The sequence below is a fragment of the Carassius gibelio genome, chromosome B3, assembly GCF_023724105.1.
Source record: "Carassius gibelio isolate Cgi1373 ecotype wild population from Czech Republic chromosome B3, carGib1.2-hapl.c, whole genome shotgun sequence".
NCBI classification, from domain to species: Eukaryota; Metazoa; Chordata; class Actinopteri; order Cypriniformes; family Cyprinidae; genus Carassius; species Carassius gibelio.
Window position 1 is genome coordinate 3,794,222 of NC_068398.1, and position 26,289 is coordinate 3,820,510.

The 26,289-nt window shown below is 35.8% G+C and overlaps 3 protein-coding genes across 3 annotated transcripts in view; 1 reads left to right on the forward strand and 2 right to left on the reverse strand.

Moving 5' to 3' along the window:
• Positions 1 to 1,749: 1,749 nt before the first annotated feature.
• LOC127952059 (zinc finger protein 850) lies at positions 1,750 to 17,551 on the reverse strand. The gene is made up of 6 exons (XM_052550321.1): positions 17,220 to 17,551; positions 16,341 to 16,419; positions 14,811 to 16,031; positions 5,749 to 6,033; positions 1,990 to 3,033; positions 1,750 to 1,778 (listed from the first exon to the last, which is right to left on the reverse strand). Exons 2-6 carry the CDS (start codon positions 16,372 to 16,374, stop codon positions 1,750 to 1,752), a joined length of 2,613 nt encoding a protein of 870 aa, XP_052406281.1. The 5' UTR covers positions 16,375 to 16,419; positions 17,220 to 17,551.
• LOC127952610 (gastrula zinc finger protein XlCGF7.1-like) lies at positions 9,210 to 16,349 on the forward strand. Its single transcript, XM_052551260.1, has 3 exons — positions 9,210 to 9,444; positions 10,220 to 10,421; positions 11,289 to 16,349. The coding sequence occupies exons 2-3, from the start codon at positions 10,364 to 10,366 to the stop codon at positions 11,924 to 11,926; spliced, it is 696 nt and encodes a 231-aa protein (XP_052407220.1). The 5' UTR covers positions 9,210 to 9,444; positions 10,220 to 10,363; the 3' UTR covers positions 11,927 to 16,349.
• A 4,987-nt stretch (positions 17,552 to 22,538) lies between the features above and the next one.
• LOC127952532 (gastrula zinc finger protein XlCGF57.1) overlaps positions 22,539 to 26,289 on the reverse strand; it is a 32,462-nt gene continuing 28,711 nt past the window's right edge. The window contains exons 4-5 of the mRNA XM_052551058.1: positions 24,682 to 24,885; positions 22,539 to 23,607 (exon numbers count right to left, since the gene is read on the reverse strand). Coding sequence (XP_052407018.1) covers positions 23,423 to 23,607; positions 24,682 to 24,885 — 389 coding nt within the window. The 3' untranslated portion in view covers positions 22,539 to 23,422. The remainder of the gene's footprint in view (positions 23,608 to 24,681; positions 24,886 to 26,289) is intronic.

A 26,289-nucleotide genomic window follows, 5' to 3' on the forward strand; every position in this document is an offset into this window, starting at 1 on the left:
TTAACGTTAACGTTCTATAAAAAATTAAAATGTTTGCAGTTTTCTTAGCAAACGTAGGATGTTTTATTTATACATTCATTGGGCAGAGGCTTAAAAATAGTTTCAATGCTTTTGAATGTTTCTACGTGTAACGCAAACGCTCAGGCACGTCTGCTTCATAATAGATTAAAAATTCTATCTTTATGGGCAAACGTGTCGGATGTGCCAGTGGAGAATAAATGGTGTAAATATAAAAGTTTGAAGAGTTAATGTGCTTAATTAGTAAGACTATACAACAATAATTAGAGAACAGATATCAGCTGTGTCTCATTTAGAAGAATGCGTGCTCCAGAGGTCATTTAAAAACATTTCCCGCCTGCCTCACGATGGTCAGCCGGTCAGCCAGCTCCACTGCGGGAGGGAAATGCTGGTCAGCACGGCTTAATTGATAAAACAAACAAGACGACTTCATGTGTTTTAACGACAGTTACTTTATTTGGTCACCGAACGGGCTTTGATAGGGAGTTGCTTCTCCGTTGTGTTGCCAGATCCAGATATTATAAGTGTCTTTTTGGAGAGCATACAATTTATAGATTACAGAATGAAATAAGCAAACTCTGGTCATGAAGAATGCTATGCTATTTAATTCAGTTTGGTAGTTAACCTTTTACAAATATTCTGATAAAAACATTCATGAGAGCAAGTTCTTATCATCCATATAGCTATGCTTTTTAATGAACGTTATTACAGTAATAAGCATTGTTGCATGAATTATATATTTATCCACACCTAATATGTAGTAAAGTATCAACAAATTGGAATAAACTAAAATAATGTCTGATTTATGAATGTTCCTCCCCCCAAAACAGACAGCACAGAGTGTGTAATGAGTTGCATTTTATGTGTTAGTCATTTTTAGATGTTAACAAACATCTCCTCGTGAGATGGCATGGCACCATGGCAGATTTATTGTGAAGATGAAAGCCCACAAGAGTGTGGTATGTTAACTTTAACTTAATACCTTTTATCCTGATGTTGTTTGCTAGATATAAAGCTACATTATTTTTAAAAAATATAGTGTTGGCGAACTCTGTCAAGCTGTGCTAACTGGCCTTTTCCTCCTGCAGCGCAGCTGTCAGACCAATAGTACATTTGTGCTCGCGCACAGGTGTTGATATTCAGAAAAGTACATTGCTTGTGCAATGAATAAAAAAAAACAAATACTCACACATGGGTATTTTTTTCTGTAATTGCCTGAATTTATAAGGGCAATTTTTTGGGGGGCATTTGAACAAGATGTGTTTTTGTTTGTTTGTTTGTTTGTTGCAAAGTCGGTGACGTACTTGATAATATCAGCTCTACTCTCAGTCCCTCACAGTCACACACACACATACAGTACAATAACATTACATCATTACAACATAACAACGTTAGGGGAATGTCCTTTAATTCTAATCAAGGAAAAGTCATACCTTCCTTGCAAAAAATGACGAAAACTTGCTTTAGCTGTGAGCAGCTTCTTACAGTACTTACAGCTTGGCTTGGTTTGTGAATTTTTAGAAGAGTATTTTAACATTTCTTTTAAATAAGTTTTACATAATACACATTATTAATCTAATGGGATGGTAAGGAGGGATGGTGGTTTTACTGAGGGGTTGCTTTTTGTAGTTTTTTATTAGATCAGGGGGATGCCACCCCCCCAGCCCCCCTCAACTCGAGCCCTGGGTATAGTTAAGATTTTAACAGTATTACTATTCTCACAATTATGATCTATACCATGTTCTGGTACCCATCCCTTCCTACAAGAGAAGCACAGAAGGATCAGTTGCGTGACAGTATACGTTACATCTGCATTTTCTAAATACATCTTAAGTGGAAGAATAATTAGTCATTTAAGAAAAACAGTGAAGAAAAATAAGAAAGCACAATAATGCAATGTTTTGACGGTTATTTGGAGAGGAATTCCATCTTTGATTTGATCAGAATCTCAGCTGAATCTTGAATACTAACTATGATTGTTTTTTGTATGTTTGTGTAGAGAAGATGAACGACTGAAACATTTCCCACATTCAGTGCAGTGATACGGTTTCTCTCCGGTGTGAATCCTCTCGTGTGTTTTCAGACTTGATGACACTCTGAATCTCTTGTCACAGTGTGAACACTTGTACGGTTTCTCTCCAGTGTGGATCCTCTCATGCTGTTTTAAACTGGTCGCTGTAGTAAAAGTCTTTTTACACAAGCACATGTACTCTCTCACACCAGTGTGCGTTTTTTTATGTTGTTTCAAAGATGAAAAACGTGAAAAGCTCTTTCCACACAGATGACATGAATGTGGCTTCTCCTTTGAATGAACCGTCAGGTGTTTCTTCAGATCTGAAGCCCTCAAAAATGTTTTGCCGCACTGATCACACGAGTACAGTTTCTCTTCAGTGTGGATCTTCATGTGTCTCTTAAGTTGTGATGATTGTGTGAAACACTTCCCGCACTGATCACAAGTGTACAGTTTCTCACCAGTGTGAACTCTCATGTGAACATAAAGACTTCTTTTGTATATGAAACTCTTCCCACATTGAATACATATGTACAGTTTATCTCCTGAATGAAATTTCAAATGTTTCAAAAGGATTGCTTTCCGTACAAAACTCTTCCCGCACTGATCACATGTGTAAGGTTTCTCTCCAGTGTGGATCCTCTCATGTGCTTTCAGGTATCCAGACTGAGTGAATCTCTTGTCACAGTGTGAACACTTGTGCGGTTTCTCTCCAGTGTGGGTGTTCATGTGTTTCTTAAGGGTTCCTGATTGTGCGAAACTGTTCCCGCACTGATCACATGTGTAAGGTTTCTCTCCAGTATGAATTCTCATGTGAAGCACAAAACAAGTTTTTCTTGAAAAACTGTTTCCACACTGAGTGCAGGTGAAAGATTTCTTGGCTTTTTTCTTTAAATCTTTCCGTTTGGTTTGAGAGCAACTCAAAGGTTTGTCTCCAGTTCTGACATGATGATTCTCCTCATCTTCACTCGATTCTTGGTTCTCCTCAATTTCTTCAATAAACTCTAAAATAAAAGCAAAAACCGTTCATTTGTTAGTAACTTGAAAAGAAAAAACCCAAGCAAACAGATATGTGAAAGTAAATAAAAGTCATCCCTGGTGTAACAGACAATTCTATTCAAACTTGTGTTTCATTTGATGCAATTTAATAAATGCTACCTCCCTGAAACTTTTCATGAATGAGGAACATCAATCTTCAAAACGTAATTTCTAAACGTTTCTAAAAGGAGAACTATTAAACAGTTTGGTCAACTACACAATTATTTAACATATATTTTGTTGAAAAAAAGTGTCCATTTTTTTTTGGTGCTCCACTATATCATTCAACAGCTCTAAAGATTGTTTCTGTTACAACAAACTAAATCCTAAACTGCGACGGATGTGTTCTTGCGCTGCCCCTTTTATCAAGTCTGCATCTATAAAGAGTCGTTGGGCTTAATTATGTATAAATGACTTATAACTGAATTAATAAAACATTTATAAAATGTTATCATGTCCCTTGTTAATTATTTATAGATGTGTATTCATGTTTTGTAAATGATTAGTTCATTGTTAACTAATAACTTAAAAGTATTAGTTAATGATTATTTGTGGTTTGTGCTCCTCATCCTTCTATCTCCTTTTCTCTCGCCTTGTCTGTCCAAACCCATAGGTTCCCACAGGTCCCCGTGGTGAGCGGAAAGAGGCAGTGGGGTTTGAAATCATATTTCGTCTTACTATAAATCAGCATACAGTGAGGATTATTAGAGTAGCCAAGTCAAGCTGGCTGACGTTATCAAGTAAGCTGCTGTTGCATTTGCAGAATTATCAGACTTTCATCCTACCGTCCCCAAGAGTTTGTGAAGTCCGAACCATCAAGCATGCAGAAGTCTGAACTCTGCATACTTGGTATTGAAAGACCGTTAATGTCCCTTGAAAACAAGTAACTTCACTCGGTGGCCATCTTTAAAATGCCTCCCACATGCAAGTGCAGATCCTATCATTTTGAATGAGGAAACATAAAATTCTCCATAACTGTTCACCAAGCTTACAATCATATTTCGTATTTGAAATCACCAATGAAATCTTACAACAACTGCCTCATAATTGTTGTTTCTTATGCTCAAATAGTGATAAAAAGGGTTTATTTTCCAGGCTAGAGGAGCAAACGTGCATGCGCAATCATGAGCGCCAGTTTGTGAACGCTGTATATTTCTATGGGAACCAGAGCTTTTCTAATGGCAGCTGTGCAGTGATGCAATGACTTTACCAATCAATGATTGGCTCTTTTATTTAGTAGGCTGGGCCTATTCACCACATTTGTCATTGCACTTTCTTCTATTCATAAGTATTAGGAGTGCACAGTCTATTAATTGCTATAAAGTGTACTTTTGTTTCAATCTATAAGAATAATCAGCCTATGTTACAGTTAAAAGTTAAATATATTAATATTAATAAGGTGAAACTGATAGTCTTATGTTTATGTGACAAAATAAAATTGCAAAGCAATTAAGTTTTTACAATATTTAGTAGTCACTTATCAGTGGTGACTGTCAGTTTATGTACATATGGCAGAAATGTACTGAAAAATCAGTTAAAGATGTAATCAAACAGACTATGAACACTATTTACATTAATTATTATGATGCATTCAAACATTCAAGCAATAAATAAATAAAAATGTAAATTAAAGTGCTTGCAGGATCCTTTAGCTAAATGTATTATACGTATAAAATGTATTTTATAAAAAGACCATAAATATTAGACCCTACTCTAAAGGTTCACAGTTTAAATTTACAATTGTAACATATAAAGTCTTAACATTTTGATCTGAACAAAAAATTACATCTGCTTAATATCAATTAAAAAAAAGTGCATCCATGATTTGTAAAGAAAACAAAACAGTTGTAAAACAATAAAATAAAAACAGATGTTGAACCTTTGCACTTGGATTTCATGGGTTTTTAGGGATTTATATTATTGTTTGAAAGTGTTTTCTTTATTGCAGCTTTGTTATTTTATGAGATAACATGAACAAAGAGTTGTATTTTTCTAACAAAGATTAATAACTTATGTAGCAAATGTAGCTATTGCTCATTGTGAATGTGTATGCATTAACTAAGGTTAAATAATAAGGTCTTATTGTAAAGTGATACCTATGGGTCTTTATAGTTCTTTTGAACTTTAATCTGCTCTGTGTGTGTGTTCACCGTGTGTGTGTGTGTTCACTGCTGTGTGTGTGTGCACTTTGGATGGGTTAAATACAGAGCACGAATTCTGAGTATGGGTCACCATACTTGACTGAATGTCACTTCACTTCTTTATGTATCAAAATTATTAGCTGTTTATTAGATTATTATTAGATATGAATAAATAAGCCTCTGAAAATATCAGCTCATAAGGTACAAATAAAGGATTATTTTCACAACCTTCTTTGCTCATATTTTCTTAGGGTAACTCGTGAATCATGTTGCAAAACTGACATCAGCGGAAGTAGAAGAATTTATGCAAGAATTTTTACAAAGAGATTTCTAGGCATTCCTTTTCTTTTATTTGACACCGGATGTGTTCAGTTTACTTTGCTTACTTTATTTTTTATTTTTTTCAAGCAGTATTTTTCCACTGTTATTGCTTTCTTTGGATTTGTTTCTAAGTTCTATTGAATGTTAAGTTTTTTCTTTGCTCATTCCATATTTTATGCGTAAACAATCATTAAAGATCAATGAAGAATAAACACCAACCTCCTTGATCCTGTTTTATTCTCCAGGTTTCTGGTTCCTCGTGTTTTATTCTTATAGTTTCTGGTTCCTCTTGTTTTATTCTCCAGGTTTCTGGCTCCTCGTGTTTAATTATTGTAGTTTCTGGTTCCTCTTGTTTTATTATCCAGGCTTCTGGTTCTTCGTGTTTTATTCTCAGTGTTTCTGGTTCACTCGTGTTCTCTTCACTCTCCTTTTTAAGAAACTCCATCTTCACAGCAGCAGATCTCAGTTCAGATGATACTCCTCCAGATATTCCTGCTTCAAAAACTTAGGCACGAATGTGAGGATGAGATTATTACACTGACCTGATTCAAAAACTGTACTGAAACACCATTTCTAACAGTTTGTATTAAGCCAGCATCACAACAAAACAAAACCGTGAAACTAAACGTAATGGTGTTTGTCAAACAAACGAATGTGCTTAGCGCCACCCGCTGGACTGGAGAGTGAAGCAATGAGAGGAGGAGAGGAAGGGTGCAGATTTGAAGCAGGCGGATCTTCAGTCGCTGTGTCCGAAATGGCATACTTCCCTACTACATAGTAGGCAAAAGTAGTGGTCGGGCAAATGCGTATGTTTGAATGCTGAGTATTCATGTGAAGAAAGAAGTACGCAGTGGTGGATAGTAGGTGTTACAGCACTGAAGTACCTTTTTCAAGCTGTACTTTACTGGAGTAGTTTTATTTTTAGTAACTTTTACCTCACATTCCAAAGCATAAAATCGTACTTCACTACACTTTATAAAGCATATAGTTTTAATATATCACACGAAGAAGCGTTTCTGATTCATGAACGAACTGAGTATTTTCAATGAACCTTTTAAATCGGATCGCAAATCGCACCATTGCAGCTGTTACAGAGTCGACAACTCACTGATTCAAATGAACCGTTTACTATACGATTCCGGTAAGTAAGAACCGGGAGAACTGCGCGCGACTGATGCTGCTAAAAATAAGTTATTCATTTCGAAATTTAGGATTAATTATTATAACTGAAAATCATATTTAAGTCAAAACTGTCAGTTGTTTGTCAACTACATCTGCTGTAAAGATTGATCTATTTAAGCCCATTGAAATGCTTGAATGATGCTGACACACCAATCAGTGTCATGTTTTAGGTAAAATAATTTTTTTTTTTTTAAATAAAACAGATTAAATAAAACAACTCATGCACGTTTAATTTTCCCCGCTGACATAATGTTAACACTTTTATTAAGATGCTATGCATGCCCTATATGACGTCTGTTTATCACCAGTATATTTTTTATATTGTTTGGATTAACTAGCTGAGTAGACAGATATGATTATTCATAGCCATACTGGAAATAAGTGATGCTAACAAGTTTGCTTGTGCTAAGTAGAGGTAATTAAAAAAAAAATAAAGTCCAAATATTTTTATTCAACCACCTTGATAGATTACATTTGGGGGAAAAGAAAGCATGTGATGTCCAGAACATGGTTATGTAGAAATTATCAAAGTGGGAAGTGATGCCCTCTGGGGGTATTTGGCCAGGGGTGTTTACAGACTAGGTTTGAGAAGAAACAAAAATCATTATGAAAATATAATTGTATTTTCCTGTTGTGAAGTTAGAATGTTCTTCCGAACTTCAGGCCTTATTCTCATGTCATAACTGTGATGTTCTGCAGAACAACACTTTTTTCTTCCTGGTGAAGATCAGATCAGATCTGTGTTCTCTCAGGTACATCGCAGTCTAAGCTTCACACTGAACATTACTGCATCACTCTCGTCAATGTACTCCAAATCAACAACAAAAATGTATCTTGACTACAGATATTTTGAGCAGTAGGATTATGTAAAATTTGTTCTAATATAAAATGTAATTAAGGAGCCTATATAAAGTTGCTAAATCTATCTGTCAGTACTTTTTTACTTAAAGGGATAGTTCCCTCAAAAATGAAATATAACTCACCCTTCATGTCGTTCCCAAACTCGTAAGACCTCCGTTCATCTTCAGATTTAATCCAAGAGCTTTCTGTTTGGTCCAAAAATAACAATGCTGAATAAAGTCAACATTTTTGTTATTTTTGGACCAAAATGTATTTTCGATGCTTCAAAAAATTCTAACTGACCCTCTGATGTCACATGGACTACTTTGAAGATGTTTTTATTACCTTTCTGGACATAAACAGTATACAGTAACCCTTTAAATACATTAAAAAAAATCAAGTACTTTTGCATTTTCACTCGAGTAGAATTTAAAAAGGAGTACTATTACTTTTACTGGAGTAATATTTTATTATACATATCTGTACTTTCACTCAAGCACTTTTTTTTTTTTGTGTACTTCATCCACCACTGCCCGCATGTGTTCAAGGTTGTGTGGTTCAGGGTCATCATCATGGTCTTCCTCATCCTCTCTGTCCTCTCAGACAAGGACTCGATGTCCCTCTCTCATCATGATCAGATTCAGTCTGACTGCAGCAGTGAGGGACCTGATGGACGGATGTGGGCTCACTGTCTGTAAACATTCAAAAACAGAACAATGATTGAATAAAGTTTTGTGTCGTGTTGTGGACTTGTATTTATTTGTTGTGATGGTTATTTTTATTTATTCTTTTTACTCATTTATTCATGTCTCCTGTTGTTGTCAGTAAATAAAATATAGCGTAATTGTTTAATTAACACATGCATTCATTCATTACTTTGAATATTTAGATGTATTCATCTTGGCTGCATTTGTCTAGTTTGAAGTCATGCATAGCTGAGGCATAAGAAAAAAAAAAAAACTATTTACAATTTGCTTGTTTGACTAAATCATCTCCAGAGGAAACCTGTTACTGATGCTATGAGGTGTTTGTGTACCTGTCATTCTTATTTACTTTTTATTATATTGTTATTACTGCAGAACGAATAATTGCATACAATCTCAGGGACAGATGGTAGTATCTTTAACAATAAACAATCATAATGACAAGAGAAAACATAACTGTAATGGGTTTGCATACAGTACATCATAATATGAAATTATAAACAGAGGAAAAAAGGATTAAATCACTTTAAATAATCAATATTTATATAACCAAAATGCATTAAAAAATACATTTGTTGCTGTTGTTTTTTGTTATTATAAGCCTCAGGGATGAAACGAGATAAATTAATCAAGAAAAAGAGGATAACAGCAGATTTAAGACAATTTTGTGTGTAGATTAAATATTCATGAGATAACGATTTTGGGCTTTCCTAATACAAAATAATTAATTTTAGGATTAAATTGTGGGTCATTTTAGTTGGGTTAAATATATAAAAACTTAAATCCACACAAAATGTATTTGTTATACTACAATCACTATATAAAAGCTGTGTCTTCAACAAGACCAAAACATCAGCAAATAGCATTAACATCAAAATATTAAGAGACAGTAGATATTAAACCTGTCGCAGTCATATCTTTGAAGTTGTTGCACATGTTGTAACGTCATACGTCACATGATAACGTAAACATGGCGGATCACGTTCATACTCAAATTTGGCTGTAGAGTACGTACTATTTTAGCGCTCGTTAAATAAGAATTTGTTGAAATGAAGTACCTTCTCATTGAGTATGTAATTTCGGACGCAGACGTACTCAAGATTTGAAGCTTTTTTGAAGATCCCGCCTCGCGGCGATGACGTCATCACCAGAGCGCGCTCTCTAGTCAGCGTGAGTCTCCTGAGGAGAGGTAAACAGTTCACAGTATTTCACATATTATTTAAACAATTGTAAAATACACTTTACACAGCATGTTTATGCAACAGTATACGAGTCGTTCCCGACTTTTTTTTAATCGTGCACAGTGCTGCTTATGCGTTTGCTAACTTAAAGAAACATAAGAGGAAAACGTGTTCTTTGTCAATGATTGTGTCAATGATTGTTTCGATGTCTGGAGTGATGTTGCTGTTACTGATGTCTCAAGATCTGGGAGAGGAATGAATGTTACCCGTTATCAAGATATGTTAATGAGATTTTATTAATAACGTTATTTCTCTGTCGTTTATCTTTGGCAGATCAAACTTGTTATAGTCACTTTACATGATTATAATTACTTACAAACCCTGATAAATACATCATATTTAGCTTATCTAATGAGCTTCGTGGGACATTTTAAATCAATACATGGATATGAACAGATTTCTTTTATATATTATAAATCTGTTCATGTGTTGATCTGAATTGTCTCATGTGGTTATGAAATGCTTATATTGTTTGAATTACCGCAAGAGTTTACAGTATTACTGAGTGAGCATTTTAAACTAATGTGCTCTTTGTATCTTTTAATATAGTAATATAATGATCTACAAAGAAGCAATACTTTTTTTTATGTAGGCTTTTGTCTCTTCACCCACACACACACATATATTTATATGCATGCATGCGTGTAAGTAACTGACTATAACATTATTTATAGATTTGCTTTATTTATTGTTGATTTTGGCAAATCTGCTTCTTTCCCTTAGACATTCATGGCCATTGAAGCTCCTCCAATGACAATTACACATTTAGTAATTTAGCAATAAATGCTAAAGTGAAGACGAGCATTAAATCATCAGGAAGATCTGAAATCTGTAAAGACTGAGTTTATTAAAGAGGACAGAGAGAAGATGAGAGATCCAGAACCCGGCAGAATCAAACACACTGAAGATACTCAAGAAGAAACAGGTTTGTGGTATTATTCATTCTTCATTTCTGTTAGATATTAGTGTAGCTGATCAATCATATTTAATCTATTTCCCTACAGAAATATGGGATTTGTCTATGTTTTAAAAATTATAATTCAAAGATCAATGTACTTCCTTCATGTAATGTTATAGAGGTGTATGTAGCCTGACTACACAGAGCCCTTGTTAACTGCTCTGTGTGAAATCACACACCTGGTGGAATTTACCGCTGATTAGAGAACCGGCTTTACTGACGAGATGCATATTAATTATCGCACAATATTTATCCCGCACCCCTACTGTGGAGAATATTCCCAGCATTTGTCTACTGAAGCCCGAACAAGAAGAGTGTTTGTTAAACATTTTGAATGAAGGTGTTGTTTCGGCCCTACTCCTGACAGGTTTTGGGAAAAGTTTAATTTATCAACTGTTACCGATCGTCCGCGAGAAACTAGGGAGGTCAAAGTCCACAAGGCGATAATTGTGATTGTGTCCCTCTTGGTCGCTCGATAGTTTTTTCCGCAGCATACCTGTGTTTACAGTGGCTGAGGTGGCGAATAATACACATCATAACCAAACGTTATGTGATTGGCTAATGGGTACACCAATGATTTTAAACTTCAGTCAGGCGCCACTCCACAAGAAAGTAAACGCTTGTCAGTTATGCCCTTCCAGAGTCCGTCTACGAAGCACAGCGAAGTAGCAGAGTTTGGTATTACCAGACTAACAGAAGTGTATAATTAAAAAAAATACTATAATGACCAACATTTTATATATCATTGTCAATTATTATTTTAGATTTTTACATCAAGGTTCATCGGGGTTTCTGAGTGTTACTGAAAATTTATCATTTTTACTTTTATTTTAGAGTTGATTGAAGAAGATGAAGAAAATGAAGAATTCAGCGAAACCGAAAAGAATAATCATGTCAAAAATGGAGAACAACATTTGAGTTGCTCTCAAACCAAACAGAGAGATTTAATGAAAAGAAAAGCCAAGAAATCTTTCACCTGCACTCAGTGTGGAAAGAGTTTCTCATTCAAACATCATCTTGTGCTTCACGTGAGAGTTCACACTGGAGAGAAACCATTCACTTGTGATCAATGTGGGAAGAGTTTCACACGTTCAGAAAACCTTAAGGATCACATGAACATCCACACTGGAGAGAAACCTCACAAGTGTTCACACTGTGACAAGAGATTCAGTCGGTCAGGAGACATGAACAGACACAAGGTAGTCCACACAGGAGAGAAACTGCACATATGTGATGAGTGCGGGAAGAGTTTTGCACTAAAACAACAATTTAAGGCACATGTGAGAGTTCATACTGGAGAGAAACCGTACAAGTGTTTATACTGTAACAAGAGATTCAGTCAGTCGGGAAACCTGAAGACACACAAGAGGATCCACACTGGAGAGAAACCGTATCACTGCACTGAATGTGGGAAGTGTTTCAATCATTCAGTTTCTTTACACAGTCATACAAAAAACTATCACAGCAAGTAGATCATCTTCAGATCCAGCTCTTTCAGATCTGATGCAGCGTACTCAACCGATGAGACACAATAATGCATCGAGCAGTGAAATATCATCTGGATGAATTCAAAAGCAGCAGATTCAACTGTGAGATTCAGATCAACTCAAAGATGGTGTTCCTCCCCAAAGAACAATGTCACAGATTAATTATTTTTCTTCAATGTGCTTGCTTATGCGTTTTATATTATGTTCAGTTGCCTTATAATGCAAGTGTTCTGTACCAGCAAAGCTTTCAACACAACTGACCCATCGATAAGGCCCGCCCAATCAGTGTGAAAACTTTGTTCCTATATTTTTTTTAAATGTATAAATTCTGGCACAGAATGGAGAGAATGTTTTGAAACATTTTGCTCAGTTTTGTTTGGGTTTAGAAAATAGAATAAAATAAATTCCATTGCCTATCCTCTCAGGATACCTGGAATCACTGTAACAAGTATCCCAGGAACATCGTTTTCCCATGTTTCCATCTACAGATGTCCAAGTTCTGCTCCCTGTGCAACTGATACTCGACTGCCATTGGCTCTTCTGCGCTCAAGGGAAGGGGTTTACCTGAATAATGGTAATTGCCAAAGTCATTAATTTGTGTCGGTGTACTGGGACTAAAATAAGTCTAACAAATTAATAAATTCAATCTGTGATCCGTTTATTTTAACCCTCCCTCAGTCATGTCATGGCCAAAGTTATTTTTCAGCACAGTATTTAAATTATGATAAATATGATAGTTTGAACCACATACTGAAGCAGTCACATGATTTTCAGGCGAATAAAGCTTTGCATATCAAAGATCATGTGCTTTTCTCAAAACGAATCAAGTTCTGATACAGTGCTTCAATATGAAATGTGTTGTTTTTTTGATACAAGCTTCGTAACATCTCTAGTGAGCTGTAGCTGATTTTTCATGAAGACAAGAAGATTTTTTTCTAAGTTCTTGTTCAGGAAACGGAAGAAGAGGCTGTAACTTCTGTTTTTGAAATAAATAGTTGTTCTTCATTTATGATGTATTTAGAAAACTAGGGTTAGTAATGCTTGTTCTCTGAAGATGTTTGTTTCTACATTTTCTGTTGATAGATAGTTTGGTTTAGTTAACTTTAGTTAGTGGGAGTTTTTGTTTTGTTTAGTTTTTATTTAAGCATCTCTCTCGCTGCTTCCTCTCCTCCAATCTGCTCCCGTCCATTATTCATTGATTGTATATATTATATTTACTACTTCATCCCCTTTAACCTTTTCTTTCAATACTTTTATCTCCCTTTCTCCTCTCCCTCTCAGCTGCAAGGGCACGCCTGCTTGAAGTTGGCTCCTCAACAGTCTGGTCCAGAGGGCTTTTTGGTGGACTATTTCATTCAGCCATCTATTCTGCATAGCTCTGGGCCCAGTTCCCCGATAAGAAGACTCGAAAGATATATCTTACCAAAGTTGTTTATGTTCCTAAGTGTGTTCCCAGAAGTGTCCCTTAGGATGCTTCTTAACACGCTGCCTCTTACGTTCCACTTACTGGACACCACCATGCTTACTCATTTATAGATCTTAGCCATTTATACCCAAATTGTTTGCCAGATTGTAATTATCAAAAGTGATTGCCAATTTAAACGCTTTAATGACATTACCAAATAGCCTAGGCTAATTACCACCATTTTAGTTCTGATACCACATAAAATCGACTTCATAAATAGGCCTGTATCAATTGCAAACATATTTTATTATTAGTCTTAAAATATCCATAACATAAAATCATTGTTGTAATACCATAGTTTGACTTGTACTGCGTTGCACTGATTTCTAAAGACTGCTTCACAGTGATGACAACTAGCATCTTGAGCTCAAACAATGCTAAGAGAGAGCTTTCGAATGGTCAAGACCAACCTTACGAAAGTGTGACTTACAGAAGATATACTTAGCATACGAACATGTCGGGAATCGTGTCATAACATTAAGAGAGAGGTTAAGGAATAGGTTAAGAACTACTTAGCGATGGGAACCGGGTCCTGGACCTTTTCTTTGCTTTACTCCAATACTCTTGGTCCTATATCTCCTACTTTTTAACATTTTGTTTAGGACATTATCCTTCCACCTCTGTCTCTCATTTTCTAACTGGTCTCTTTTGCTTTTTGGGTCACTGTTAATTCTTTCTCTCCTTCTTTTTTTATGCTCCTCCATTGACAGTTTTGTCTGCCTACATTACAGATAAAAACAATACTTTTTATTAAAGTTATTATTTGGCATTTGTGTATATTAAGATATTTTGAGGCAATCAACGTGTACTTAAATCATAATATGTTATGTAGTTGTTATACAACACATATTGGTGACTGTAGAAAGCAAAAGCCGAATCCCAGACATTTTGGTATATTTTGAAATCCCGGGAAAAAGAGGATGTAGGATCCACCTATTAAAAAATATGTTTTGTGTCGATACATTAACTGCACAAAAAACATGTGCTGATCATGCAAGAGGACACTAGATCAACTCAGTTCGTTGTTGATTCAGCGTCCATCTTAATTCAGTTCAAATAGTTTCTGTCTGCAGTCAAGTCAACAATCCTACCAGAAATTTAGTGTCCCAAACTAAGCAAGACAAAGGTGACAGTGGCAAGGAACCAAAATCCATCAGTGACAGAAATGGAGAAGAAAAAAACACTTGTGAGAGATCATCGTATAATTCATATCATGAAACAAAATGATATACAAGAATAAAGCTTTTTTAAATTGTTATTTGGGGAAGAACTGAATCTTTGAGTTAATCTAAATCTCACAGTTGAATCTGTTGGTTTTGAAGATGAGCTTTATTCACTGTGAAAACTAGATAATGTTTCTTCATCATGTCACTTGTAATGTCTGGTTAGGACAGATTTATCAAGACGATATGTTAATGCTTGATTCATTATTGTGTCTCATTTGCTGAGGATGCTGCATCAGATCTGAAAGTGCTGGATCTGAAGATGATCTGTGACAGTGTTTTGTATGACTGTGTAGAGAAAATGAACGACTGAAACGCTTCCCGCATGCAGTGCAGTGATACGGTTTCTCTCCAGTGTGGATCCTCTCATGTCTTTTCAGGGCTCCTGGCACACTGAATCTCTTGTCACAGTGTGAACACTTGTAAGGTTTCTCTCCAGTGTGGATCCTTTGGTGTCTTTTCAGGTTTGCTGACCGACTGAATCTCTTGTCACAGTGTGAACACTTGTAAGGTTTTTCTCCAGTGTGAATCCTTTGGTGCAGTTTTAAACGGTCCGCTGAAATAAAAGTCTTTTCACACCCATAGCACACATGGTCTCTCACACCAGAGTGAATTTTCTGATGATTTTGTGAATTTTTTAAACATGAAAAACTCTTTCCACACAAATCACATGAATATGGCTTCTCCTGTGTATGAACTCTCATGTGTTTCTTCAGGTACCAAGCCCACAAAAATGTTTTTCTGCATTGATCGCATGTGTACAGTTTCTCTCTAGTGTGGATGTTCATGTGACTCTTAAGGTTTGCTGATTGTGTGAAACCCTTCCCACATTGATCACATGGGTACGGTTTATCTCCAGTATGAACTCGTTTATGCCCTGTAAGATGTGCTTTTCTTGTGAAGCTCTTCCCACACTGGTCACAAGTGAATGGTCTTTCTCCGGTATGAACTCTCATGTGCTCTGTAAGATGTGCTTTTATTGTGAAACTCTTCCCGCACTGACCACATGTGTACGGTTTCTCTCCAGTGTGGATCCTCTTGTGTATATTCAGGTATCCTGACTGACGGAATCTCTTGTCACAGTGTGAACACTTGTATGGCTTCTCTCCAGTGTGGATGTACATGTGTAACTTAAGGCTTGATGATTGTGTGAAGCTCTTTTCACACAGATCACATGTGTATGGTTTCTCTCCAGTGTGAACTCTCATATGAAGATCACATTTAGATTTCCTTGAGAAACTCTTTCCACACTGAGAGCAGGTGAAAGATTTCTTGACTCTACTCTTACTGAATTTTTTCTGTTTGGTTTGAGAGCAACTCAAAGGATTTTCTCCAGGTTTAGCATGATTTTTCTCTTCAGTTTCACTCGGTTCTTCTTTCACCTTATTTTCTTCAATGAACTCTGAAATAAAAGTAAAACTGGTTGATTTTCAGTAACCCTGACGAACCCGGATGTAAAGTAGACCATTGATGTCCCAAATTTAGTTCATTTGATGCATGTTTTTTTTATATGTCGCTGAAACTCTCCATGAATTGGGTACATAGATCTTATAATTAATATTACTTTTAAAGCATTATAGGCACAAATCTGACTATTAAATATGTGTGATCAACTACACAATTATCTAACAAAGTTATTGAAAAAAATCTAAATTAGCTTGAAGCTTTATAACCATCAGCATTATTAATGAGTTCAAGAATAAACACCAACCTGTGTGTTCTTCAGTCTCTTCAATCTGTTTCATTCTGCAGGGTTTGTGGGAGGAGCTTCAGGGAACGTGAATTTCTTTCTAGAAGAAAATTTGCCAAAATCAACAATTCAAACCAACTTTAACATTTAAGAAGCCTTACAAATACAAAGTGTATTATGTTTACATACAAAAATCATTTAAAAACACATTTGTAGTAGCTTCCTAGTGACAAAATATTTTTTTTTTTTTTTACAGGAAATATTTTTTTAAATACCTCCTCTTATACAAATACAATAAAGCACACGATTTCCTATTTCTCTTTATACATTTATACAGTATTCAATTAGGGGGGAAATGCTGTGGTCCCATTTTCTATATGTTGGGAATGTGTAGATCGCATTCATTAAGTCTGTGTGGCCATTCACATTTACTACAAAGTTGTAAAACCCATTCATTTGTATAACTGGTTGGAAATCGTTTACTTTGTTGTTTTCGTTTTGCACTGTGGTTGGAATCTGTAGACTGTCCCTTACGCAACATTAGCGATTATCTTGAGAATACCTTACTAACTGTATCCGTTATAAAAGCGACCATAAGAAATTTGCGTTAGAAAAAAAAAAACACAGCACCAATACTTTATATCGCTTCGCCTTTAATTCCTTAACAGAGACATTCAGTAACAGCAACATTATCACTCCAAACATTCAAACAATCATTCACAAAAATATAAGAAAAAGGCACGAAATCACTCAGGTCAATTAACTTAACACGTTTTCCTCGCATGCTGTTGTTCTACTATGTGTTTATTTAACTAAGCAAACACACAAACAGCGCTATAGTCGATGAAAACAACACAGTACACGTTGCGTAAAATGTGTTTCATGCTGTTAACTACTCACCTCTCCTCAAAGGACTGTTGCGTCCGAAAGCAGCAGCTTCTCCTACTTCTTTAAGTGTTTGCTGGGGGTTGGCAGACTAGCTTATCAGTGCATTACCGCCAACATCTGAACTGGAGTGTGTAGTATCGACGCATGTTTTCTAATCACACTGTATAGATACAGACGGTTGGTCTGGGAACGCCCCCAGGAACGCCCCGTCACGTGATGTGAATTTAGCCCGTGGGGGAAAACATTATCTTGGCGACAATTGAAACAAACGGGACAATCACGCCGAAGAGCTGCTGTGTCGTTTTCTGTACCTCCAATAAACTAACAAATTATGAATTGAAGTTCTACATAGTTCCTAACAAACATACAGAGCAGGAAAGATTAAAAAATGGCTACAAGCTATAAATTGTGAGGATGATCAAGGGAAGTTGTGGAATCCCAAGACTAAGCATGTGTGTGTGTGCAGTCGGCATTCATCACAGGCAGGCTATATTAACACTGTGTTCATTATTAACGCTTACTGTGTAAGGTTGTTTCAGAAAGTGGAATGCATATATAATTAGCCTTATCATTCTACATGAAGCAAAACTATGTAACGTTAGCCAATTGTGTCGAACAAAAACCCACTTAGAAAAGCATGTGGACACGTAACAACTTAGTTTTGTGTCAGAACTTTTACACTTTCATTCATAAATTCATCCCGTCTCTGTTTGCGAAACGACTGAATCGCGGAATCTAGTCAAAAATAGAGTTTGCTGTATAAAGCAGAACGTCACGGGATTTGGCTATTTTTGAATGAATACATCTATATTAGGGCTGCAAAATGAATCAAATATCGATATGTACTAGTGTATACGAATATTAAAGTCAAAAGAGACTACATTTGTTCTACGTGTCTCTGGGAATGAGTGCTCAATATGTGCATTTTGCCATTCAGATACACGATGCTCGCAGTGTTTTCCCCCACGCCGGCCACGCCCCCAGCTATGACTAGATGCCGACTGTATCTGGTTTAAACAGTTTAACTGGGGGCTCTGAAAACACAGCTTGTGAATAATTTGTTAATATTGTAAACTTTCATCTGAATACATTAAATAAGTGTTTGAGTGCACTGTATTTTAAATTTTCACGTTTTTTTATTTTTAAATTAATTGTCAATTTCTAACTGTTTTAAATTCCTTTTCAATAAGTAAATTTTTAAATCATTTTCAAAGTTTTAAAATTGCTTGTTTTATTTTTGTTTATTTTTTCTTTAGGTTTATTTTACTCTCTTTTATGTAAAGCACTTTGAATTACCATTGTGTATGAAATGTGCTATATAAATAAACTTGCCTTGCCTAATGAATATTGTTGTGCAATTTGTTTCCAACCCCACTGTTATTGAACTGTAAATTGAAATTACTGTTTGGTTTGTTTTCAGTTAAATATATTTCACAATATCAAAGTTGAAATTTTATGATTTATTTTTGGTGTTTTTGTTTTAGTTTTTACAGTAAAGTACAGAAATCACACGAATGTGTGAATGGAGGGGACGGCGTCAGAAAGGACCTAGAGCTGACACTTTCAAGGATCACCTGAAACAAAACCACACTATATGCACAAGAACCACCCCCCACACACATACATTTTCACTGCACAAATGTACAAATCTCTTGTAATGACACACATTAGTAAAACATGTGTAAGGTCCAGGCACTCGGCCCAAGGAAGCTATCCGGTGCTGGATGAAGGTTTCCTTCGTGTTCTGTCTTTCAGCGCGTAGAGTTATTCAATTTAGGTTAAACACAAATCAAATCAAATGTCTTCTGACATTTGATTATTCTAGTTAACTCTTACTCTTATATTAACTTGTTCATTCGGGTGCTCATTTTGCTAACAGGGATACAACGTAATCTACTAGAGTCAATAATCACAGAGTAAAACAGAATAAAATCAAATGTAACAATTTATTATCACACAGGTAAATATGTATTCTTCCAATTACATATCCAATTGAAACATATCAAATCATAGCATTATAAAACATTGAATTCTCAGAGATGAATCTAAAAGTAAAATATGCATACCTGACCTTAGAAAATACATAGTATGAAGTGAAGAGACACACAACACACTACGGGCTTTCTGGCTACAGAATCACCCTGATCCTTTTGCTTTAATCCTTTAAATACCTCAGACCAAGACAAACATCCCCCGAGATGGAGACAGAAACTAACAATAGGAATTTGCATTAACTCAGGTCCCAAGCCTGGGTGGTTTTACAACTCAATGGGAACAGGGGGTAATTTACATGGAGGACCCTAAGAAAGGACACTCCCATCACAGTAATCAATATATCTCTTGACTATTCAGATCTGTATTATCTTCTAATCTACTTTTGTGAGACTGAGACCATTGTACCAGTTGCACTAAGACATTTCCAATAATACTATACATGAGTGTTAGTTCACTTGCATTGACATTTTTCATGTAATCATTTTGAGCAGACTGAGTAGAAGGAAGAATGGGTGAAGGGATTGAAAATGAAACAAATGGCCAGAAGTGGAGGAGGTCTCCTGCTTCTCCACTCTGTGGGGTGCCTAGAAGATGCCCGTATATGTTTGTATTGTCTGTTTCTCAGGAGATCAAAGTATCTCAGTTTCTTTCATCCTTACACGTTTTCGCAAAAACTATATTTTTTCACCAAAATAAAAGATCAGCTGTTTTATACAGTATGTTTCCACATAAAACTGCTGTTTTAAATTTTTTTGCATGTGGTAGTTATAGAAGTTGATTGTAAAGCCATTGATTTGTAACCTTTATAATGTACAATGTTGATCTAAATGACTACTAGGCTCTAATACCCATGTTGAAAGGTATGACAGTGAAACAGTGTTGCGTTATCAACCTTGTTTCTCATAGCAAAAATAAACACCCAATTCAACGTTAATCTAACGTCTACAGAATGAACAAAATTCGCCCATGTGGAAGGTAAGTTGGTGAAACAACGTCACAATTTAAATGGTGAAACGTCACAATATTAACTTTGATCCAATTTGGAAAATCCAACGTTGATTCAACCATGGTACCAATGTGGATTCACCGGTGGATCAACGGTGCAGCATGGGAACGGAGATTTCATTTTCATCTTAAAATGGCTTTATATTTTGCTGAGACACATTTTTGCTACATTTCTTCATGAATGAAAAGTTAATTATTAGTAATGTGAATTTTAAAGTTGAGTTGAGAAAAAAATGGCTTTAAAATTTAAAAAAATGTGTTCATGAAGATATTGATTGAGAATAATGTCGTTTAAGAGCTTAGCCTATGCCAGTTAGGTTAAGACAGTTATGATAGTGTTTATTTGTCTGCATTTAAAACATTTTAATAACATTCTGCTATCATTATTTATGGTATTGCAATTATTTTGTTTATCAGTTTCTGATAGAAATGAGGCAGGAAGTTTTTGAGAGCGTTTTTACCTGCAGCACAGAAAATTAGCCTCTCTGGAAGATTGTCGTCATGTAGTTAAAGTATTATAAGGAAAAACTTGTTTTTTTTTTTGCCTTATACAATGTCCTTTAGACTAAGATACAAATTATATCTATCTGTATGTCACATGTGTTGGTGTGTACAGCACTGTGCATGAAGGAGATATAAAAATAGTTATTTTAATCATCCACAGGAGAGAAAGGGCACAACCAAACACAAATACAAATTATCAAACATCAATAGCGGACCCAGCAATAAAGGAGAGCACAGATTTTTAAATACTGGGAATGTAATCAGTAGGAAACAGAAACAGGTGTGGGGCAAATTAATTAGCAAGAAAAGGAACATGATCAAATAAGGAAATTCAGTAAGAACAGAAGTCCATAAATGTGACACTGTACCAGTTTTTAAAAGTACAGGAGCACTATTTATGAACACTGAACACACTATATATTTTTTCTATAGTAACTTACTGATTATCACTGTAGTTTAAGGGGGGTGAAATGCTATTTCATGCATACTGAGTTTTTTATACTGTTAAAGAGTTGGATTCCCATGCTAAACATGGACAAAGTTTGTTCCAAAAATACTCCTTCCGGTTTGTCACAAGTTTCGGAAAGTTTTTTTTCGAGTATGGCTCTGTGTGACGTTAGATGGAGCGGAATTTCCTTATATGGGTCCTTAGGCACTTCTGCCGGAAGAGCGCGCGCTCCCGTATAGCAGAGCAATTCACTGATCAGAGCGAGAGCGAAATGTCACAAAAGAAGTGTGTTTTAGGTTGCGAGGGCAAGACAACCCTGCACAGATTACCAAAAAAAAAAAAAAACAGCATTAAGGGACCAGTGGATGGAGTTTATTTTTACAGAGCATCAACGGAGTTGTGCAAGTGTTTGTGTTTGTTCCCTGCATTTCGAAGATGCTTGTTTTACAAACAAGGTCCAGTTTGACGCCGGATTTGCACATTGTTTATTTCTTAAGGATGATGCAATCCCAATGAAAAAGGGTCACGATCGTATGCGGTGAGTAAAACTGCTTCAAATATCTCTGTGTTGTTAACTTAGCTTTCTGCACGTAAGCACATAGAAAAAAAAAAAAGACGACATAAAGTGGAACTTAGTCATTTTCCAAAACCGCTAAGCAAATATATACAGTTTCAGTACATACCACATAGAGACGCCTTTGCTGATGCTGCTCTTGTTAAATTTCAGCCTCTGGATCTGACTCTGGATCATAAATAAACGGCTGAATCTGACTGTTAGCCATGGTTTGTTTTGGATGTTTTTTTTTCCTCACGGTAATGTCACAACTTCAAAACGCTCTCAACGCAAAAGCCTACTGGCGCTCGTGATTCTTTAGATTCGTCCACACGTCACGCCTCCAGCGGCTCGTGTTTTTCCGAAAAAATCGGCACAGACTATGAAAAAGAAAAACTATGTGGAAAAGAAATATTGGAATCAGTTTGTTACTCTGTTTTATTAGTGTTCATTTATTTTATTAAACTGGATAAATTGTTTTCTTATGCCATGGTTTGTCTGAATGCTCGATTGATTTGTTTATTTATATTTATATTTGCACCTTAAAATACAAAATGACATGATTACTGAGTTCAGATATTCATTCCTATTTTACAAGAGAAGCAATTAAAGATCAATTACAAATCTACATGACAGTATAACTTGCATCTGTGTTTTCTAAATATATCATCGAAGAATGACTTGTTTTAAAATAAATAATGAAGAACAAATTTAAAATTTATCTCGGTATCTCTTAAAAGTGTTAGTCTCCTCTTCAGTGTCCTGAACAAGAACAGTTTGTAAAAAGCTACTTTCCTTCATGAAAATGTAAGCAAACTACAAGTGATATGTGTTATAAGACAACTGAACATGGATTTAATGAAACTCATAAGAAAGCACGATATTATTTCAATCATGAAACAAACTGACATACAAGAATAAAACCTTTGTTACATTGTTCTTTGTGGAGGGACTCCATCTCTTAGTTGATCTGAATCTCAGTTGAATCAGCTGGTTTCTATGATGAAGATTAACTTCATTTACTGTGAAAATGATAATGTTTCTTTGTCATGTCATGGTTAGAACAGATTTATTCTGAAAACTGTATATTTTCTTGCTCCGTGCATTCTTGTTTCACATTTGTTGACGACTCTGAAAGTGCTGGATCTGAAGACGATCTACTTAGGGCTCATCAACACCATGGGTAAAGACGTATGGTGATGATAACACCGTTTGAGAAAATATACACATACTGTACACACGAAAAAGATCAGGTGTCAATTTTAGATTTATCCACTCTGGGATCTGGTTTAAAAAAAAATACAATTGCGGTTTCAGGCTCCCAAAATGCTTGATCCGTCTGGAAGAATACAGCTAAATGCATCTTTGTTTATGGGGCCTTACTGTGAATGTTTTTTGTAGGCTATGTCTGTGTAGAGCAGATGAATATTTGAAACACGTCCCAGACGCAGCTCAGTGGCATGATGAGTTAAAAGTCAAAAAAAATTTACACTCAAAACACATGTACTCTCTTACACCAGTATGTATTTTCTTATGTACTTTCAAATTTTGTAGAAACAAAAAAAAATTATTTCCACACAAATTGCATGAATGTGACTTGTCCTTTGTATGAACTCTCAGTGATTCTTCACGACTGAAGCCCACAAAAATGTTTTCCCGCACTGATCAAAAGTGTACAGTTTCTCACCAGTGTGAACTCTCATGTGATGCTCAAGACTCGTTTTGCTTGTCAAACTCTTTCCACACTGAGTGCAGGTGAAAGATTTCTTGGCTCTTCTTTTCTTTAAATATTTCTGTTTGGTTTGAGAGCAACTCAAGTTTTTCTTCAGTTTTGACTTGATTTTTCTCCTCAGCTTCACTTAATTCTTCATTCTCCTCATTTTCTTCAATCAACTCTGAAATAAAAGTAAAAAAATAAATGGTTTATTTTCAGTATCTTGTAAAAAAAGCGGAGAAAATGTAACAGGGCCGCTGCTGTCCAAATGTGTGCTCTAAGCAGGATTGTTTTGTTGTGCCCCCCTTCCTCAAATATGATAAAAAAAAAAAAAAAAAAAAAAATACTATAGGAGTGAAAATAGAACATTAATAAAATAAAATGTTCATAAATTAATACATTTTATTATTTACACAATTTATTGTAACTCTCGACATATACCAATGGCTATAACTTTATTATGACTATATTTTATAGTCTCAAGCATTCAGAAATCATGCAAAAGAAGTTTAAAAAAAAGTTTTACTATGATAAAACCATAGTTTATTGGTGTAAGGACTGTGATGTCCACATGTTTTTTTTTTGTTAAAGAAATTAGAGGCCGTGTCATCTGTAGCAAAAAGGTTTGAAAATGAAAAAATGAAAGATTAAGTGAATATTTGATTTAAATGTTTTGGCAAATAGCCTAAACAAAGATCTGATCCTCCTGTAAACAGAAATTACATGTTATGTACATTAATTATTTTGTATTAGCCTACACATACTTAACAGTTTTGTTTTTATATAATGCATTTCAAAGTTTTAGTTTTTATAACAACAACAAAATGATTACAGCAGTACCACCGCTCCCTATAAGCAGCAACTCCCAGGGGGGCACCATTCCAGTTGCTGCAAAGTCTGTGACATACTTGATAATGTCAGCTCTCATATCGCCTCACAGTAACACATAAAGTAAAATAACATTACGTCAGGGGAATTACTTTAATTGTAATCAAGAAAAAAAGTCATATCTTCTGTTGTCTTCTTTTTTAACCCATCCCTTCTTACAAGAGAAGCAATCAGTTGCAAAGCTACGTGACATTATATCTTGCATTTGCATTTTTTAAATACATCTTAAGGGGAAGAATAATTAGTCATTTTAAAAACAACAACAAATAAAAAGAAAAAGCACAATAATAAAATGTTTTGACAGTTTTTTGGTGAGGAACTCCATCTTTGATTTGATCAGAATTTCAGCTGTATCTTGAATACTTACTGTGGTAGTTTTTTGTATGACTGTGTAGAGCAGATGAACGATTGAAACATTTCCCACATTCATTGCAGTGATACGGTTTCTCTCCAGTGTGAATCCTCTCATGTCTTTTCAGATTTGATGAATGACTGAATTTCTGGTCACAGTGTGAACACTTGTAAGGTTTCTCTCTAGTGTGAATCCTCTCATGCGGTTTTAAACACTTTGCTGTAAAAAAAAAAGAAAAAAATCAGTGTGGTACAATTTTTGTTTAAGGCACTTCAGTTTCTATAATATTTTACTGAGGAGATGCTTTTGTCATTTTTTTTGCCATACCCCCTCAACTCGAGCCCTGGGTATCGTTGAGATATAAGAGTGTAAGGACCATCGACTCTACCTGCGTGACTCCACCGAGCAAGGAAAACGACAAGGCACTTGAGATTTGCTTTTCTCCCCTTTAATTTTTTTATAGCTTGTTCTCAAATACTTATTAAGGTCACTTGTAGCCACTATGTCCTTTCAGATCTCTACTATCACTACTAACACTCGGAGAGCATGAAATATACATCGAAGGAAGGCCTATCTGACAAATATATGGCCTGTCCCTCTGACCTCTACTACTACGCTCTCTATTCCAGTTGGTCTCTGGAACTGCCAGTCTGCTGTTAACAAAGCAGACTTCATTTCTTCTATTGCTACTCATTCCGGTCTCAACCTCATGGCACTGACTGAGACTTGGATCAAACCTGAGGACACTGCCACTCCCGCACCCCTCTCCACTAATTTCACTTGTTCCCACACTCCTCGTACAACTGGGAGGGGTGGAGGTACTGGTTTCCTTATATCGAAAGAATGGAAATTTGATCTTGAGCCATCACCTACAGGTAATGGTTCATTTGAATCACATGCCATTACTGTAACCCACCCTGTTAAAATCCACTTTGTGGTCATTTAACGTCCCTCAGGTCAATTGGGAAAATTCTTGGAGGAGTTGGATGTGCTGCTATCAAACTTTCCTGAAGATGGTACTCATCTGGTACTGCTTGGTGACTTCAACATCCACCTAGATAAACCTCAGGCAGCTGACTTCAACACTCTGCAGTCCTCATTTGATCTCAAGCGAGTGTCTACTACAGGGACTTACAAATCAGGCAACCAACTGGACCTCATTTACATGCATAAATCAAGAAACTCTACCAACCATAGTGTATATCAGTCTCTCCTCTCTTTCCTCCTCCTCTCCACTCTCAGAGATGGACGTTTCCAAACTTATCCTGTCCAATCATCCTACTACTTGTCCATTTGATCTGATCCCCACTCATCTCCTTCAAGCCATTTCTTCTTCAATCATACCTTCAATTACTAACATTATCAACTCCGTTCTTCACGCTGGAATAGGGCTGCACGATTAATCGCATGCGATTATCATGCGTGTCTTGTCAGTAAAGCTTAAGTCCTACCTCTTTGATAGATCCTTCAGGGTGTCTTGGACGGGTGATGTTTCTAAGTCACAACAACTTGCTACTGTGGTTCCTCAAGGCTCAGTACTTGGACCACTTCTCTTCTCCATCTACATGACGTCATTAGGATCTGTCATTCAGAAGCATGGCTTTTCTAATCACCGCTACGTTG